The 19,434-nt window shown below is 38.2% G+C and overlaps 1 protein-coding gene across 1 annotated transcript in view; it reads left to right on the top strand.

The window, feature by feature from the left end:
• LOC127450965 (myosin-binding protein C, fast-type-like) overlaps positions 1-19,434 on the top strand; it is a 45,686-nt gene that overhangs the window by 24,756 nt on the left and 1,496 nt on the right. The window contains exons 6-28 of the mRNA XM_051715457.1: positions 1,142-1,290; positions 1,374-1,491; positions 2,609-2,657; positions 5,166-5,222; positions 5,926-6,098; positions 6,702-6,834; positions 7,099-7,223; positions 7,384-7,489; positions 8,142-8,302; positions 9,117-9,282; positions 9,579-9,685; positions 10,497-10,526; positions 10,656-10,798; positions 11,064-11,223; positions 11,340-11,444; positions 11,764-11,952; positions 12,046-12,180; positions 12,346-12,513; positions 13,072-13,160; positions 13,292-13,487; positions 15,923-16,062; positions 18,228-18,387; positions 19,222-19,358. Coding sequence (XP_051571417.1) covers positions 1,142-1,290; positions 1,374-1,491; positions 2,609-2,657; positions 5,166-5,222; positions 5,926-6,098; positions 6,702-6,834; positions 7,099-7,223; positions 7,384-7,489; positions 8,142-8,302; positions 9,117-9,282; positions 9,579-9,685; positions 10,497-10,526; positions 10,656-10,798; positions 11,064-11,223; positions 11,340-11,444; positions 11,764-11,952; positions 12,046-12,180; positions 12,346-12,513; positions 13,072-13,160; positions 13,292-13,487; positions 15,923-16,062; positions 18,228-18,387; positions 19,222-19,358 — 2,996 coding nt within the window. The remainder of the gene's footprint in view (positions 1-1,141; positions 1,291-1,373; positions 1,492-2,608; positions 2,658-5,165; positions 5,223-5,925; positions 6,099-6,701; positions 6,835-7,098; positions 7,224-7,383; positions 7,490-8,141; positions 8,303-9,116; positions 9,283-9,578; positions 9,686-10,496; positions 10,527-10,655; positions 10,799-11,063; positions 11,224-11,339; positions 11,445-11,763; positions 11,953-12,045; positions 12,181-12,345; positions 12,514-13,071; positions 13,161-13,291; positions 13,488-15,922; positions 16,063-18,227; positions 18,388-19,221; positions 19,359-19,434) is intronic.

The raw sequence follows: 19,434 nt of genomic DNA, 5'->3' as shown, positions 1-19,434 counted from the left end.
CTCGCTGATTGACGCTTCACTGGTGAATGGGCCATTTCAGCATCCTGATTCCCCGCAGCCCTTCGGCAGGTGTTGTGTATCCTTGCAAAGCAACTGTATATTGTATATTGTGTATATATATACATATATATATATATATGTATATATATATATATATATATATATATATATATATATATATATATATATATATATATATATAATTATCTGGGTTAATTCATTCTACAGGACTATAGTTCATATATTCATTCTGAGTGCTCCCCTCCTGGCCCAACATGAAGGTCACTCGCGGCATGCTCATGTTTCCTTTCTGGAAGTTTAAGTCGTGCAGTGCGGCATGATGGGATTTTGTTCCCCATGTGCGTTAGCACGCAATGTCAAGTGTACTGAGTCGTAAGGGAACGTCTCGGTTACGTACGTAACCTCGGTTCCCTTAGACGAAGAGAATGAGTCATTGCGAATGCTGGCTGCACTACAAGACTCAGAGTTCTTCTGAGGTGCAAGCGATGTGCTGCTTGTCCCTCAGTCAGAAAATTCTGAGGAATGGTGTTTGTGCACCTGCTTTTATAGCGGACAGCTTCGGGCGGGGCTCAAACACCATAGCCAATATTAGAATATTGGCATTATTGTACAGAGGTTTCAGCTAGGTCGTGTGGAAGGACAACTCCCAAAATGCGTTAGCAAATGCAATGTCTCATTTCCTTCGTCTCAGGGAACCGAGGTTACGTACATAACTGAGACGTTCTCCACTCCAATGCTGAATTTATTTGAAGAATATAGAACTAAATATTAAAAAAGATATTAACATAGTGAAATACAGTATATCTGACTTTAAGCACATATTGATGGACAGCACTGAACATCTAAAATAAATGGTATTTTAGTGATACTATCTTAAAAATCTATATATATTATATATATAAAATCTATATCTATCTTATTAAGTTCTCAGCAACCTTTGCCTTTGGCTTGCTCACTGGGGGCTTTGCATTAGCATAAAATACATTAAAGTGTGATGTTTTGTGAAACGATATGCATTGAGATGTATTTAGAGTGTACTGCATATATGTATTTAAAATAATGTGAAAAGCACTATACAAATAAAATGTACTTCATTTTTTTATTTTATCATTGATAATAGGGAACAATTTCACATTTGTGGCTAAGGTGGACTCCTCACAGCTGCTAAGAAAGCCAGCTGTAAAGTGGTTTAAGGGGAAATGGTTGGATCTGGGGAGCAAAGCTGGAAAACACCTGCAGTTCAAAGAAACCTATGACAGGAACACCAAGGTGAGTGAAGGATTGTATGTTTTATATGAGAGTTGTTCACTAGGGCACATAGTAACTATTTATCTCATCTTTCTATATGTAAGATATACACCTATGAGATGACCATTGTTAAGGCTGTGGACGGGGATGCGGGAGGCTATCGTTGTGAGGTCACATCCAAAGACAAGTGTGACAGCTGCACCTTTGACATCACTGTTGAAGGTAGGTCATTACGCAGTTATGAGTACAGAGTTGCTAAATATGAATGGGATATTTCACCAAGAACTTAAAATTCTGTTATCATTTTCGTACCCTTGTGTTGTTCCAAACCCATAACTTTCTTTCTTCCGTGGAACATTAAAGGAGATGTTAGGCAGTATGTTATTCTCAGTCACCTAACATTATTACATATTAACATCTCCTTTTGTGTTCCATGGATAATAAAAAGTCATTCAGGTTTGGAACAACACAAGGGTAAGTAAATCAGTGGCGGTTCTGGCTTACTTGGTGCCCTAGGCGAGATCCGACGTGGCGCCCCCCCTTAACTTCCCAACTTAACTTCATGCAAAATCATCAATGACTTTGTCAAATCTGCCCAGCAATCACAAATCACATGGTTGATACTTATTTTCTCAAGACCACTGAGTTGATCCTGTGTCACGGTGTACCTATACTGTTGATTATGGTTATCTTATGTTTGTTCAGAATGTAAGAATGCATTATGAACATCTATAATCCTAACCATTTAGAGCCTTTTAGGCTGATTAGCCTGACAGGAACAACTCGGGGCACCTTTCCCCCATCGCGATCTTGTGAGCTCTTTGCAGGGGCGGGGTGGCATGATTTGGGGCACCTCTCTCCCATCGCGATCTTGCGAGCTGGGTACGGGGTGGCATGATTCGGGGCACCTTTCACCCATCGTGATCTTGCAAGCTCTGTGCAGGGGCGATCGATCAGGTACCCTGTTGTGCCGCCCCAGGCGCCTGCCTATATCGCCCATGCCAGGATCCGCTACTGGAGTAAATACATGTCTGGTTAAACTAACCCTTTGACACAGCACTTGATATATATCATAGAACATTTATGATGCAAATTTCCAAATAGAAATTCAAATCATTTAACACACCCAATGTGTGTGCATACACTTTACTGTGAGCCAATGAGCTTATTCATTTTTCAGTAGGTATTTAGCTGATTAGATCCTTCCCAGCTTGTAAATCAGCACTACACATTTATTGACTTTGACAGCAATCCGATTGTGAAGCAAATCAAACTTTCACGGCTTTTCATCATCATCATCATTATCATCATCATCAATTGTTTCATCTTCTCCCCCCAGCTGCAGAAGAGGCACAGCAAACAAACATATTGGAGGCATTCAAACGATCGTGAGTTTGTTTGTGTCCCTACCTTATTAATCCCTGGTAGATGTCATGGCCTACGTTCACACAGGCAGAAATAAATTTGATTTTTTTGACGCAGTCACTCAAATCCATTTAGGTTTTTGTAGTCTGAGCAGGACAAAAACACATTAAATCCGATTTTTACAAGCCTCATCCAAACCACATTTGTAGATGGTTTGGAATCTGATTAAAATCTGATTTGTCTTAACACGTCTCAGTCTGAATGGTCAGATCGGATTTCATGTGGGTTTTTTTTTTTTGTCATTTGCTGTGCATGACGGTTATGTCAGATTTTGCGACAAGAAAACATACTGCGCTCTGAACGGCATAATTAATGCCTTCATAGGGCACTTCGAATTTAATACAGTAATGATGGCCACCCAGTACGATCATTACAAACAGAATTTTCAATAAAAATGACTTCAAAAGTGAGTTCAGCCTGTTCTATTGCCAGGGTTACTTTTGAAATGTATTCCACTACAGATTACAGAATACATGCTTTAAAATGTAATTTGTAACGTATTCCATTAGATTACTCAAGGTCAGTAATGTATTCTAAATACTTTGGATTACTTCTTCAGCACTGGTAGATTTTTTCACTTGTTTTGACTATAAAAACTCTGCCAGTACAGTAAGACGAAATATACATGTTAAAAATACATTCTCTGAAAAACCTAAATATCTTATGCAGTGTTGTTTCTAAAACAAGATCAATCAAATTGATCTTGTTTTAAGGATTTTTAGATATTTTTACAGGAAAACAATACAAAAATTATTTTCAAGAATATGATTTTCGCCCTAACATCAAAGGTCTTACTAGAAAAAAGAAATTATGATCTAACATGAATTTTCTTGATAACAAAATTTGATCGTGCCTGGTAACATGTGCATGTAAAATGGCTAGAAATGGCATTTTAGCTTAGTGTAAAGCTGACAATTTACACAAGGTTTATTTCTATTTCTTCTGCTCCAAACTTACTTCAAACTTACCTCTCTGTCTGCTCGCATGAATGTAACACATCATAAGAAAGTGTTTCACCGCTGTTCAAATGCACTTTGGATCGCATCATTTATATGTAAAAATGTTTTCTATCTGAAAGGACTAAATATTAAATGAAACAAATGACAATAAAATGCAAAGTAATCTCTTCAGTAATCAAAATACTTTTTGAATGTAACTGTATTCTAATTACCAATGATTTAAATTGTATCTGTAGTGGAATACAGTTACTAATATTTTGTATTTTAAATACTTAATCCTGTTACATGTATTCCGTTACTCCCCAACACATTTTAGCCCTACAAAACAGTGGAAAGTAAACAGGGCATCGAGATTATCACTTCTGAATGAAACACACCCATATGTCATTTATATGTTACAGGGCAGGCAAAGGATTGCAAACCTCTTATAATAATACAGACATTGGCTTAATTTACCCAAAGAGATGCGCTAAGGTGCAGTAACCCATAGCCTACCAGTTGCGAGAAACCACAACGCGATAAAGTATTGAACGTCACACGAATACGGGACACTTGAGGATTTTGAGCGTCTCTTCACAGGACGCGGGTCCTCGTCTCACCATCTGACCTTTTTATGATTTAATACAGGGCACAAAGCCTTCAATACGGGATGTTTCAATCTCTGCTGAAAATACAGAACCCCAAGATAACGATGTCGTAATTTCGGCCAAAATACAGAACGTCCCCGCTAAAACGGGCAGCAGCAACACTAGCAGCAACAATCATTGCATATGCCACCTCTCCCATTTTTAAGCCATTGTCTGTGAAGTTCATATTTGGATACTGCCCTCATGAAAAGCATAATCAATGGTAAAACATCCATCACTAAAATCTCATGCATGGTGAATATACACAAGTTTTCTACATTACCATGACAAGTAATGTGGACGTGATAGCAAAAGCGACTGTAGTACGAACAGAAAAAAATCTGATCTGGCCACATATAACTTGCAGTTTGAATAGTCACACACACACACACACACACACACACACACACAAATTGGATTTTTTCCTGCAGTGTTTGGTGTGTTTTTACCATGCTGTCAAAATTTTGTTTTTTGGTGTTATGGGTTTGTTCTGAAAGGGTTTCTTTCTTGTTTGCAGTCTCTTTTTTTTATCATGTCTCTCTTCTGCATGCACTAATTCTTATGTACAAAGTTTCTCTTTTGTCTCATTGTGTACATGTCAGTTTATCTGGGGCACCAAATGACAATTTTCATTGCATAAGACGAATCTCAGATTGCACCCTGAAAATTACATCTAGGGATTCCTTAAAAAAGTAAATCCTCCTGAAAGTCATTGTATAACTCTCATTACAAGCTTCTTGAATAAGGTGCTTATGTTATGCTTATATTGTTATTTGTTCTAAACATTGTGAACTAAGTAAGTCATAATAAAAATTTGCTTTGCTTGCAAAAACTTAATTGCCTTTGCTGGGATGCTCTCTAACATTTTACCCTCTACCATCCATAGGGGAGATGCAGGAGAGGATGCAGGAGATCTGGACTTCAGTGGCTTACTCAAAAAAAGGTCTGGAACACGTTTTACATACTAAATGTCTTTGCCTCTTACTCTGTACAATACATAATCTTTTATCATTGCATCATTATAATTAATGAACTGATCATCTTCCATTAAATGTGCACTTAGTATATTTTTTTATATATCATCATGGACATACACTAACACCTAGGGGTGTGGATGCAGCATAATTCAAACGCAATAGTTTTCAGTTATCGACATCATTGTAGAAATCCACTATTCATAGTCGGACATGATTAATTGAATCCATGAGTAAAAGTGTTCAATAACAGGGTAGTTACTGATATTAAGAGATTAGCAGGCCCATTCGGCTGGTCATGTGATCCTAACATGGCAGACCCCATGAGGGGACCCTCTCCATATAGAATAAAACAGCTTGTATAAGGTAACTATTATTACCGAGTCTTCATCTTGTGTGAGTGCTCGTGATTTTATACGTACAGTATGTTTCTAAATTATAATTCCTTTCCATATAAGTAAAACTTTTTAAATGGGGAAAAAAAATTACTGAGTGCACCTTTAAGTTAGGCTTTTTAAGTAACATTACTTATATAATACATACTTTTTTCAAGTCATGAACTTATCTAATATGCATGAATGCACACATCTCTAGAAGAGTCCACGATTTAAATATCTACTATTGGCCAATGTATTGTGCATCTCTAATATTTATCTGTTTCCTATCCCTTAGAGAACGGAAGCAGAAGGAGGAGCCTGAGGTTGATGTGGATGTGTGGGAGATCCTGAAGAATGCTAAGCCATGTGACTATGAGAAGATCGCCTTTGAGTATGGCATCACTGACCTTAGGGGTATGCTCAAGAGACTGAAGAAGATGAAGAAGGTGGAGCCCAAGAAGAGCGACGGTGAGACACGCAATTGATGCATACAGACACGGCCCTTCACACGCATATACTGGTCCCAAAAAGTATTTCAACACTTTAACCACACATAAAAATGTCATTGCATTAGATACTAAAATATCAAATCGATCAAAGAAAAAGAAATTAAAAGAAAGAGAGCACAAGCCCACCTTTCAAACAAAATATTTCACAAAAAAGGTTTTTAGATTTTAAATGATTAAAAAATTAAACAAAATTAAGATAAAAGTATTTGGACGCTTTTTGGTTGTCAGACTTGGAACATGTAATAGATAATGCACACTCTGCTAGGCCACCTGTGTGAACTCAAGGGGACTTTATACGTCCACAAATAGTAACATTGGGACCAGCTGGTTAAAAGTAAATGAAAACTGTTAAGAAAAGTGAAGCAAGCTCTGAGAAATGGTCTAGCATCATTTGTTTGTTTGCAGAAGCCACCTGATTTAATTTTATTTCTCGTGCAATGGAATTCTTGCAATTTTAAGCGTAACTTAAGTGTCCAAATACACTTTGGGGCTACTGTACACACAGTACTTACAAAGACAGTACTACAATATAGTACAATGCTTACTGTTGGTTCTGTTTCAGTGTTCCTGAAAAAGTTGGATCCTGCTTACTCTGTGGAGAAAGGCAAGAAAATAAATCTTTGTGTGGAACTGGCTGACCCCAACGCTCAAGTCAAATGGCTAAAAAATGGACAGGAGATCAAACCCTCAGCCAAGTATGATCCTGTGTGTGTGAGAGAGCTTTGCAAAGAATAAAGGAATACAGTATTTTGTATAGCACTATGAAACACAAAGAGGTGTACTGGTCACAACATTGATGATATGTATAAGGGTGGCCAATTAAAAAAGACAATGCCACTACACAGAAGATATATTATCAGAAGGACATGATTGGAAGGCACCTTTTCTGTTCTATCTATGATACTTTGCTGATCTTTGCCTTCAATGAGGTCTGTGCTGAATTTCCCTCCCTCTGTTAGATATGTCTTTGAGAGTGTGGGTGGTAACCATAAGCTCACTATTAACAAGTGCAATCTTGCTGATGATGCTGCTTACGAATGTGTGGTTGGAGAGGAGAAGAGTTTCACAGAGGTCTTTGTCCAAGGTATACTGTCATCATCATCACCGGCATCATTAGCATAACACCTGCTTTGTAAATTCAGTTGTCTTGTTTGTCCACCGAATATAGTTATGTCTGCTGCTAATTTGATGAAAATGCCTTTGCTATAGTGTAATGCCACTTGTTGGTTTGTTTGCATCAACAGAACTCCCAGTAACAATCACTAAGATGCTGGATGACATCCATGTGGTGGTTGGTGAGAAGGTGGAATTTGAGGTTGAGGTTTCTGAAGAGGGAGCCAATGTGAAATGGTGAGATAATGGACTAGTAGTGGGCAACACTTACATGGCACTGGCCATTTAGTTGAGTCAACAGACCTGCAAATCAAATGACCAAATTCTAAATGCACAAACTTTCAATATGTGCTGAGTAGGTCACCAGTTGATTAAAGTAACTTAATATCACACAAAGAAATCTGATCTGTTGGCCAGCAAAACCGCAGAATCGGTAGAAATCCAAAAGACCTGCTTCGTAATCAATTGCATGAAATTACTGTAAATCCACACCATTAAAATCATTATATTTCTGCACACTGGATGATCTGGTTGTGATCAAACATGTCCATTCAAATAAAAAAAATTCCATTTAGCTTTATCTGGTTACCACTGTTTCTTTTGAACTTGAAATATTATGCAGTAAATCATCAATAGCTTGGACATGCTCTCTTTTCTCTTGCTCTTGTACTCTTTCTGTCTTGTTCTTCCTCTTTCCATCAAGTTCCATTTCTGTCCAACCCTGTTCACTTTATACACCCCCACTCTTTTTCATTCCATCTTCAGTTGCCTCGCTATAGATCTCCTTTTCCTACTTCTTCTTATAAACATTATTTTCTATCTCCATCTTTGTCTATCTATGTCTTACTCTCCCTCTGTCTCTATATCTGTCTCTCTTCATCTCTTTCAGGATGAAGGATGGAGTGGAATTGAGCCGAGACGGAAAGTATCGTTTTAAGAAAGATGGGAAGAAGCACTGGCTCATCATCAACGAGGCGACCGCAGAAGACATGGGAACATACTATGTCTTCACTAATGGGGGGGAGTCCAAGGGAGAGCTAGAAGTTGAAGGTACTGCTTTTTAAGAGTGGGGAAGCACAGACTATTATTTTTGGTATCTACAATGTTGCTTCCGAAAGCTGCACACGCTACAGTACTACTCAAACAGTGACATACCTCAAACTATTCTTAACATTGTAGTTATTCATGGAAATAATTAACTAAGTACAAAACTGTTCTTGCAACAATTAAAAGTGCCAATAGGCAAAACACTCTGTGCTCAATAGCAGTGCTCAGATTATTTTTCCAATGCAAATGCCACTCAAAAAGCTCCCAAAGACTGCCAGAGAAGCTCAGCGTCTGTGCTGGACCCAAAATATTGGTCCAGTGAACACCAATCTTTTGTGCCATTGATTTGAATGGTACTGTTATCTGCCATAGACTCCCATTGAAGCACAAATTCAATGGGAATCAATGGACTGTGCCTCTACTGTCTTTTATGGACATATTCATATAGTAAAGACATGGATTGTGTTGCTTAAACGAACATTGCAATAGTGATGTGTGATATTTTCCACTTTTATTCGCTTAATATTGAAATGCACAAAGAGTGATATGAAATGTATTTAGATTATTTATACATATATTAAATTAGTCATTGCCGCATTTCTTCTGAAGTGCTTCCTGTGTAGTCTTAAAGCAATTTCTACTGGTTTGCAGTGTTCAGCTCTATTATAATGTCTCTTAACATCTCTATTATAAAGAATTTCTTCACTCTCCTTTTTTAGTTATTCTTCCACCCTCTGTCTGATCAGCAATATTTCTGCATTCATTTTAAGTTTTTATTGCCTCTAGCTCATGGTCCACTCTTTTTTCTCTATTAAAGACAAGGAGCTGGAGGTTCTGCAGAGTATATCTGATCTGACGATGAAGGCAGCCGAACAGGCTGTCTTTAAGTGTGAAGTGTCTGATGAGAAAGTGACTGGCAAGTGGTACAAGGACGGAGTGGAGGTCATTCCCAGTGATCGCATCAAAATGATACACGTTGGCAGGTATATTGGCCCACTCACAACCACCCTTATCGATTCATGCATAGAAGCAAGCTCGCCTCATCCCTGACCTCACTGATATCTATATATTCCTTTATGCTGAGGCACTAAAGCAGATTAGTCACTGAAATGTACACTACGTTCTTTGTTTTGTGTTCTCGCAGTTGTTTTGAGGTTGTTTAGTACAGTGTTGTCAAGGAAACATACTGTATCATTTTTAACAAGACTCCTTTTTTGGGTAAAGATAAGGTCGTATACTTTGCTGTTGTTGTGGTAAATTTTTGGTCCTGGTATCTCAGGACTCACAAGCTGGTGATAGATGATGTGAAGCCTGAGGATGCAGGAGATTACACATTTGTACCAGATGGTCACGCTCTTTCCCTGTCAGCCAAACTCAACTTCTTGGGTAAGTGAAAGAATCAGAGAGGTTTTTTTAATCAATAGTTCAAGAAGTAGTCCACCTGTCCCAAACATGAAACTTCTATCATTATTTAATTAACCTAATGTTGCTCCAAACCTATATAACTTTCTTTTGTCAGTGGAACACAAGTCTTCACAGACTTCACAGACACAGGTTTTATTTGCCATATAATGAATCTAAGTAAATAGTGATTCTGTCAAGCTCCTAAAAAAACCCCTAAAACCACATTAAAAGTAATTGATATGTGGCAAGTCTTTTGAAGCCACTCGATCAATTAAACAGTAATTCACTCTTAAATCAAATCAAATCATTTATAAACCGCTGAAATAAAATATAGCGGCTATGTTGATAACATCATCCCTCATTGGTTCTTGCGACATAATATGGCTATTGATCACGAGACGCGATGAGAACAAGCCCCATTTTTTATTTCAGTGCTTTATCAATGATTTGATTTGAGAGTGAATAACAACTTAAATATCATTCTGTTCATCACACAAAGTGATCGTATGGCTTCAGAAGACTTGGAATATAGTGCATGAGTTGTATAAATTTTTACTGTGGTTTTATGGTGTTCTTTTGTCCTTTTTCAAGCTTGAAAGACTGGAGTCACTATTCCCTTTCATTGTATGGCAAATATACCATGTGCAGAGTATTTAAAATTCATCTTTTGTGTTCCACAGAAGAAAATAAGAACAGAATTTTAATTTATGAATGAATTATTCCTTTACATTTCGACCATGTTACAGTTAACAGTTTTATGTTTTTTATATCATATATATTCTTTTACCCACAGAGATCAAAATTGATTATGTTCCACATCAAGGTAAGTATCTCACCTGCATCAACAAGTCTGATATCCTACTTCAATATATAGTTGGGATTCTTAGGTTGTAAGATCTCTTTTTACAGATGCAGTGGCTTTATTGATGCAATTCTTTTTATTATCCTCCAGAACCCCCCAAAATCCACCTGGACACCACTGGCAGCATGGTCAACAAAAACACCATTATCGTCGTGGCAGGAAACAAGATGCGTTTTGATGTTGACATTACAGGGGAGCCCGCCCCCACCGTCTGCTGGAAAAAAGGAGATACAGTAAGGGGTTGCTGGAAAATTGCCACACACTTGCGCAGAGCCAGTGACCCATATGGGCCTGTGACCAAAACATTTGTTCAATATAAGATCAGATTCAGAGAAAAATATTCTCCTTAAAAAAATTTACTGTACATAATTGCTCTCATTCTCCTACATCACATTATCCCTGCAGTTACGAAACAGACTTGATGCATAAGGGAAGCAACTTGGAAATGTGGCGTTTCCAATATATCAGCATCTTTAAAAATGTGTGTGAATGACGCAGGAGATCACAGAGGCTGAGGGGCGTGTAAGGGTGGAGACCAGGAAGAACCTGAGCAGTTTTGTTATTGAAGGGGCAGAGAGATCAGATGAGGGTCTCTATCGCATCACTGTATCCAACCCTGCTGGGGAGGACAAGGCTGATGTCTTTGTTAAGATAGTTGGTGAGTTCATCCTTGTTGACCCTCACTCTCTGTCCTCCACCCCCTTATTCCCTTGATTACGGCTCTTTACCTCTGTATTTTCCGCTATTTTCGACCTGGCTCTGTGCTGTGTTCAGATGTGCCTGATCCACCTGAGAATGTAAAATGCACTGGAGTAGGAGAGAACACTGCCACGATCCAGTGGGAACCACCCAAATTTGATGGTGGAGTTCCAGTGAAAGGTCACTTTTTTTATTTTCCCATGGTCATGGAAAACCTTGTTTATCTGCTGCATTATTTGCACTACTCAGTTCACCCCACCCAAGACATTTCTACATCATAGAACTCATCTGCACATACTGTAACAATTACTTATTTACTCTATTGATAATATGTTTGCATTCATCCCTACATTGGTCTCTTTTTGTATTTGTATACTAAGTGTTCTTTTACATTACATGCTCTGCTCTGTGGCTCCATGAGTATTTAGTTTCCTCTTCTACCACATAGGAGAAATAGCAATAAACCAACCCTGACTTGGTACTTTGTTTGTAATTTCAGGCTACCTATTGGAGAGGAAGAAGAAGGGCTCTTCCAGATGGACTAAGCTGAACTTTGACATTTATGAGTTCACAACATATGAGGATAAGAAGATGATTGAGGGGGTGCTATATGAGATAAGGGTGTTTGCTGTTAATGGTATTGGTATCTCCCAGCCCAGCGCCAACTCCAAACCCTTTATGCCCATTGGTTGGTCTCAATCTATTTATTCCTCAGGCTGTTTTGATTATTGCTTTCTCAACAAACTAATTTAAATGGCATCCAATCTCTTCTCCTTCCTAGCTCCAACCAGCGAACCAACACGTCTAACTGTGGACGACATCACTGATGGTACCTGTGCTCTGAAATGGCTTCCCCCTGAGAGGATTGGAGCCAGTGGCATCGATGGGTACTTCATTGAATATTGTGTTGAGGGAGGTGAGGCACAAAGTTAACTTCAGTGACAACATCATTGAATGTCAATGAGGTGTGCTGATTCAGTTTGCATGTCGTCACAGTGAAATAATCGTTTTTGATCATTCTTTGACATGTTTACACATCTTGCTGGTTTGACCCTTCCTTTGCTCCTGGTGGGACTTGCAGGCACTGAGTGGGTGCAGGCCAACGAGACCCCTGTTGAGAAGAATAGTTACAGGGTTAAAGGGTTGCCTGTGGGAGAGAAGATCCTATTCAGGGTGACAGCTGTGAACATCGCCGGCCGTAGCCCTCCAGCTGAGATGAAACAAGCTGTCACCATCCGCGAGATTGTTGGTGAGGCTCATGCTCACATTTTAACACACACAATCTCGCAGGGGTATATTTAGATTGCTTAAAGCTGACGTGTGTAATGTTTTCGATGTTTAAATTTTTTCTCGTATCCGAGCTTAATATGCAGAAACAACTATAAGTAAGCCATTTTTAGGTTGATTTCACCTAAAAGTGTAACAATGTGGATCTGTAGAGTTCAAAACTTTCCTGTATGTTTGGGCGGCTGTCCAACCTGGCACAGCAACATTGGTTTTGAACAATGGTGTGAATTTAAGGCAGGACTATCTGTTTGTACAAACTGCCCTTGTCTTACAGTCTTATTCTGTTTGAAAACAGTGATTATTCTTTGCAATTCTATTTAGTGACGCTAGTGGTGCCAAAATTACTCACTTCAGTTTTACTTAGACTAATGCAGATTTTAAACTTTAATCACATTTTTCACATACACAGCACACTCTTTCACACAACAATAATGAGTCAGAAGTGTCATGTATGAACAACCTTGTGTCATTTTCAGCACATTTCCTTTACTCTCCCCCTCCCTTCTTTCTCCTCTCTCAGAGCGCCCTAAAATCCGTCTCCCTCGGCAGCTTCGGACTAAGTACATCGAAAGAGTGGGCGAAAAAGTCAACCTTGTCATTCCCTTCCAGGTCAGTTGTGCACTTCCTTAACTTTGTTCTCTACTTGTTTAGTGCTACTGCGCTGTTCAGTCTCTGGTCTTTACAACAGTTCCGATTATGGACAGTTCTCAAGTCAATGCTCTCCGCTACTCTGCACTCAGGGCAAACCACGCCCGGTGGTGAACTGGTTCAAGGATGGTCAACCTCTAGACACAGCGTTGGTGAATGTTCGCACAACTGACGTGGACACCATCCTGTTCATCAGGCAGGCAGTCAGAGAGAACTCAGGCCAATACACTCTGTCTGTGCAGATTGAGAATATGGAGGACAAAGCTAATATTGATATCTGGATTGTAGGTTAGTGTCTACATAGTAATTTGGTTAAAGATGATGTGTATTTTTATGTTAAAATGCTTTCTTCTTTACAAGCATAATTTGGATAGACAACTATAAGCTATCTGTAGGTTGATTTTCCCCTCAAGTGTAAACAGTGTGGCTCTTTGGCTCTATCAGAACACTCATCTGTTCGTTTGAGTGGCTTGTCCAGTCCGCCACAGCTAAACTGGCTCGACCAATGGTGTGAATTTGAGGGAGGACTATCTGTTTGTATATCCAACAGAAGATGGGCATAGTTTTCTGGAATCTGTTTGAAAAAAGTGATATTGTTTTTCAATTCCTTTTGTGTCGCTAGTGGTTCAGAAATTACACACTTCAGCTATGTTTAAACCTCCTATTGTCTTAAGAAACAGCACCCTCCTTTTGTCCTTCGGGTCATTTTTGTGCATAAATTATTGATTAGTGTACAACAGCACTAAAGACCCCCCCTTAAGGGAAATCTGTTTTATTGTGGCCCTAAAGTGTATAATGATAAGGACAAAATGTATATATTTACAAAAGGTTTTTTTTTTTTTTTTTTTATTAAAAGAAAAGTAAAAAAAAAATCTCAACTATATTATGATAAATTCTGATTTATTCTGATAGTAAAAAATCAACAGTGTACATTTTAGATTTACAATTGTAGTGCATGTATATTTCACAAATGTTTGTTGCAGTGTTACAGGGTTTAAAGAAGGTGTTATAACAGCTATTTCTACCATCTAATATTTTAGGAGAAAATAACATCCAGTGGGTCTTATACCATTGGGGGACCTTTAGCACTATTGTACACTATCATATAAAATCATGTTAGTAAACTTATTTTCTAACATATTACCTGTTAAAACTTCACAAATACTTTCTCTCTGTGTCTTTCTATGTGTGGATATGTGCATGTGTACACAAGCCTTGTTTGAGAGTAAAGTTTTTAATTTATGGGAACGATGCAGCACCCATTGATGCAGGTGGAGAAGCAAGAGACTATTATGGGGCTAGGGGCTAAATTTGAGATATTTTTTAGGTCAAATTTGATTCATAGATGTACAAAAAACTAATTAAAGCTGTAAAACATCCAGAAAGTCCAGAGTTGAAAGGTCACAACTAGTTCTTCCCATATGGGTCAAAATTGAACCATTTAGACAATGGAAGGAACATTTTGTTTTAAATTTCGATTTCTCATATACAAAAATGTTTTTTTATTTTGTTTGTTTTGATCATCTTGACAGTCACAACGTTTGATTCCAGTTCCAAAAACTATGCTTTATAACATATTCTTTACCTGTCCTGGGTCATAAATGACCCTAAAACAATAGGAGGGTTAAGCAATTCTGCTGAAGAACTAGATATTTTAAGTTCATTTGTGTACAGTGCACCCAGAAAGTATTCACAGCGCTTCACTTTTTCCACATTTTGTTATGTTACAGCCTTATTCCAAAATGGATTAAATTCATTATTTTCCTCAAAATTCTACAAACAATACCCCATAATGACAACATGAAAGAAGTTTGTTTGAAATCTTTGCAAATTTATTAAAAATAAAAAAATCATAAGTATTCACAGCCTTTGCCATGACACTCAAAATTGAGCTCAGGTGCATCCTGTTTCCACTGATCATCCTTGAGATGTTTCTACAACTTGATTGGAGTCCACCTGTGGTAAATTCAGTTGATTGGACACAATTTGGAAAGGCACACATCACTAGGGCCACAACTACAAGGCTGACATAAAATTATGGGATTAAAACTGACAGTTCAAAAGGTTCATTTCTAACTCATGTGAGTCAGGTTCATTTTGTTAACCCATGGAAAAGAATCACTTTCAAAAGTGACGTTTTTCTCATCTACCAAATTTCCAGCTCAGAAATTATCAGAAAGGTTTCAAACGAAACACAATTTTATCAAAATTAAGGGCATCATAGGTCAGTACGGCTGCAGGGATTATTCTGTGGGGTGTTGTTTGGTTTATTCCTGGTGTTGAACGGGATTAGGATAGGATTAGGGGACACTCACTCTGTGTTCCCGCTGGGAGGTAAGCTAATGAGAGTGCAAAAACCCTTCAAATGAGCCAGACAGCCATTTAGTCACAGTTTGCTGCCAACATCCCAGCAGCTTGCCCAGGATTAATGCCAACCGCTCCCAGCCGCAAACTCTAACTCTCTCTCTCACACACACTTTCTTTCCTCTTTAGCTTTCACTCTTATGTGTTCACAATCTCTCTGTTTGTCTTCCCCTTTTAAACATGTTTATCCCTCTCTTTCATCTTTATCAGTTTTCAACTCACTCAATTGCATCTCTGATTAGCACACATTAACTAGTTTCTTGGTTGAATTTAGAACAGTGTATCATTGTCAAGCTCTACAGTTATACATACCTATTGTACTTTTTCCCTCTTTCCCTTTCCTTCACATATGCTTGCAGACAAGCCTGGGCCACCAATGAGCATTACTGTGACAGATGTGTGGGGTTTCAATGCTGTTCTGGAATGGAAGCCACCTAAAGATAATGGCAACAGTGAGATCACTGGCTACACTATCCAAAAAGCAGAACTGAAAACCAAGGTAAACCCTAACCAGTAACCATACCACCTTCCTGTGTTGCTTTTATATTGCTCAATCTCTATCATAACTGATATAAATATTTTCAGTTTCTTGGATTAAAGGAATAGTTCACCAAAAAAAAAAAAAAAAAAAATCTGTCAAAATTTACACATTCTCTGTCAGGAATAAAAGGCTCAGGACCCAAGCGCAGAGATTCAAAAAACAAGAAATTTATTTAAATACAAAAATGAATAAAAAATAAAATAAAATAAAAACTCCCACAAGGGGGAAAACAAACATAAACTACCCCGTAGGGGAAAAAGGTGTCCAGGCTGGGGCAGAGGGTAACTGAAATGGGCTGGACTGGAAAACGGCCAAACACACAGGACCGACTGGAACAAAACCAACCAACAGGACTGACTAGAATACACACAAGACGAACTGGCACTAGACGGCACACACAAGGAGAGTAAATAGGGAAGGAATTCAAACAGGTTAATGCAGGGCAGGTGTAACAAATGAACTAATAATGGGCAAACAAGGAGGTGGGGTATGACGTAAGACAGAGAGGCACGTGGTGATACAGAAACAAACAAAGCCACATGCTCAAGACAACGAAACACCCAAATGGCATGAGCGCACATCGCCAATGCAATAAGGCAATATACACCCATGCCAACCAACAAACAAGATGAAAGCGATGCCATGCATTCTCACACTAAATGAAGCCTGAGCGTACATCGCGAGGCACGCAACAGGCGACAAAAACAAGACAGGACACCTGTGCGAGAGTTCGGCCACACACACACCTGACACCTCAGACCGAAGTGACTGAACCTCAGCGCAGCATGAAGACAGCGAGCTCAACACGCCTCCACGGTCGTGAGAGACAGATTATTGACATGTGCTTGCCACCAAGAAGACAAGCACAATGCACTAACGCCAATACAGGACAAGACATGGAACATGAGTGTCCGGATCCCGACACAAAAACCGAAACCGAACCAGACAGAAGGGTCAGGATCCAGACACCATGCTCCAGACATGAAAAAAGACCAACCGAAAACACAAGACAGACATGGGATGATAATGCCACGGTCCTGTCAGACAAAAAATAGAGTGACAGGACCATGACATTTTCATGGTGCTGTCTCAAAAAATACATTTTTCATGATGCTAAATGCTTAACTATGCTAGTTGCAACTGCAATAAAGCAGGTCCACTGTAAATGAGACATAGAGTAGATGTAGGGCTGCACAATTATAGCAAAAATCATAATTGTCGATTATTGCCCTTGATATTGTAATCACGATTATTAATGTCGATTAAAATATTAAATTACCATGACATCACAAAGTAAACAACCGTGCGGTTCTTCAGGTGGATATGAGCTGTGCTCCAGTTTCTTTTAAGCATCTTTTAAGCATTAAATATTGTAATAATGTTTGTTAATGTTAGGCCAAATAAAAATGATTTTAAATGGATATCTATGGTATAAAATAAATTAAATTATTGCTAAATTACTGCTTAAATTATTAGTCCACGTACAGTAAATAATATGACATATTCAATATTCAAACTTATTAACAGCCAATTTAAATTGACCAAGTTACTTACTGCGTTCAGTAAGAGACAGGGGACCATTCATACCATTAGATCTTCAATGGTGATATTGTTCATGTAAGATCATCGTTAGATCATTTTTGGCCTCAGTGGTTGCACTTTGGAAATTAAAAACAGTCATTTGCAATCGGAGTTTGTGCAATTCGTGAAAATGTTAAATCTACTAATACCAGCTGCGTGGCAAATGGGTCTTATTAGAGCAGACACGATAACAATGAAGGTTACTTCAATTTAAGATTTTTTCCAAAACCTATCATATGCAGTCTTCTGAGTCACATGGTCTATTTTTATTATCCTTTTGGGTCATTTTTAAGCTTTAAAGTTAGGCATTATCTACTGCCATTCTATTGAAAAAGACGACCCCTGACATTCATTTAAACATATACATCAGTAAGTCATAAGCGTTTGGAACGACATGAGGGTGAGTAATGACAGAATTTTCATTTTTGGGTGAACTAGTCCTTTAAATCAGCGGTGCTTTATATGCTTTATTTATGGCTGTTTCTTTGTAGAATAACCAAATCTTTAAGAATTATTAATTTTACATCTATAACTCCTTTTAGGAATGGTTCACAGTTCTTGAGCACAACCGCAGACCCAGTTGCACTGTGTCTGATCTGGTGATGGGGAATGAGTACATTTTCCGTGTGTTCAGCGAGAACATCTGTGGCCTGAGTGATGAAGCTGGCGTCACTAAAAACACAGCTGCCATCACCAAAACAGGTTCCTAGACACTGACTGTTTGAGTAATCTTGAAACACTACAGTACATAGTGCATTACACAAATATAGCGTAACACTTAAACAGTGTTGTAGATGTTTACATTAGTTATTTCAATAGTTCAAGGAATAGTTCACCCAAAAATGAAAATTCTTTCATTTACTCACCCTCAGACATCCCAGATGTGTATGACTTTTTTTCTACTGCAGAACACAAACAAAGATTTTTTTAGAAGAATATCTCAGCTCTGTAGGTCCATACAATGCAAGTGAATGGTGGCCAGAACTCTGAAGCTCCAAAAAGCATGTAAAGGCAGCATAAAAGTAATCCATAAGACTCCAGTGGTTTAATGTATTCCGATGCAATCTAATCGGTCTTAATCAAAACCGTCTGGATTGCTTTAGGAGATGTGGATTATAGCTAAAATATTCTAAAAATCACAATTTGTGTTCTGCAGAAGAAAGAAAGTCATGCACATCTGGGATGACATGAGGGTGAGTAAATGATGACAGGATTTTCATTTTTGGCTGAACTATTCCTTGAACTCAAACTAACAATTAACAATATTTCTACAGCATTTATTAATCTTACAATTAATAAATGTTAATTTCTACACAGTAATACATACGAATACATTTTTTACATTAAAAATTGTATACATTTACAGTACTTCAGCTAATGTTTTATTAACTAACATGAACTAAAAACAAATTTTTTGTAAAAAAAAAAGTTCATGATACCTAATGCATTAACTTATAAAACATACACCGATAATTGCACTAATTCAAATGTCCTTGCTGAAGCAGTATATGTGATATTTAATCCTCTTCCTCACAGGTCTTAAAATGAATGCACAGCCCTATAAGGAAAAAGACATGAATAGCTCTCCTAAGTTCATCACACCTCTCGTGGACAGGTGTGTCATTGCTGGTTACAGTGCTGCCCTCAGCTGTGCTGTCCGTGGTTACCCTAAAGTAAGTGAATATCTGTAGTGTGTAACTACAGTATATAAACACAGTCAGTGACTTCACATTGCTCTCTCTTTCTTTC

The sequence above is a fragment of the Myxocyprinus asiaticus genome, chromosome 13 (assembly GCF_019703515.2).
Source record: "Myxocyprinus asiaticus isolate MX2 ecotype Aquarium Trade chromosome 13, UBuf_Myxa_2, whole genome shotgun sequence".
NCBI lineage: Eukaryota > Metazoa > Chordata > Actinopteri > Cypriniformes > Catostomidae > Myxocyprinus > Myxocyprinus asiaticus.
Note: the sequence above shows the minus strand (reverse complement) of the source record. Positions and strands in the feature narration are given on the sequence as shown.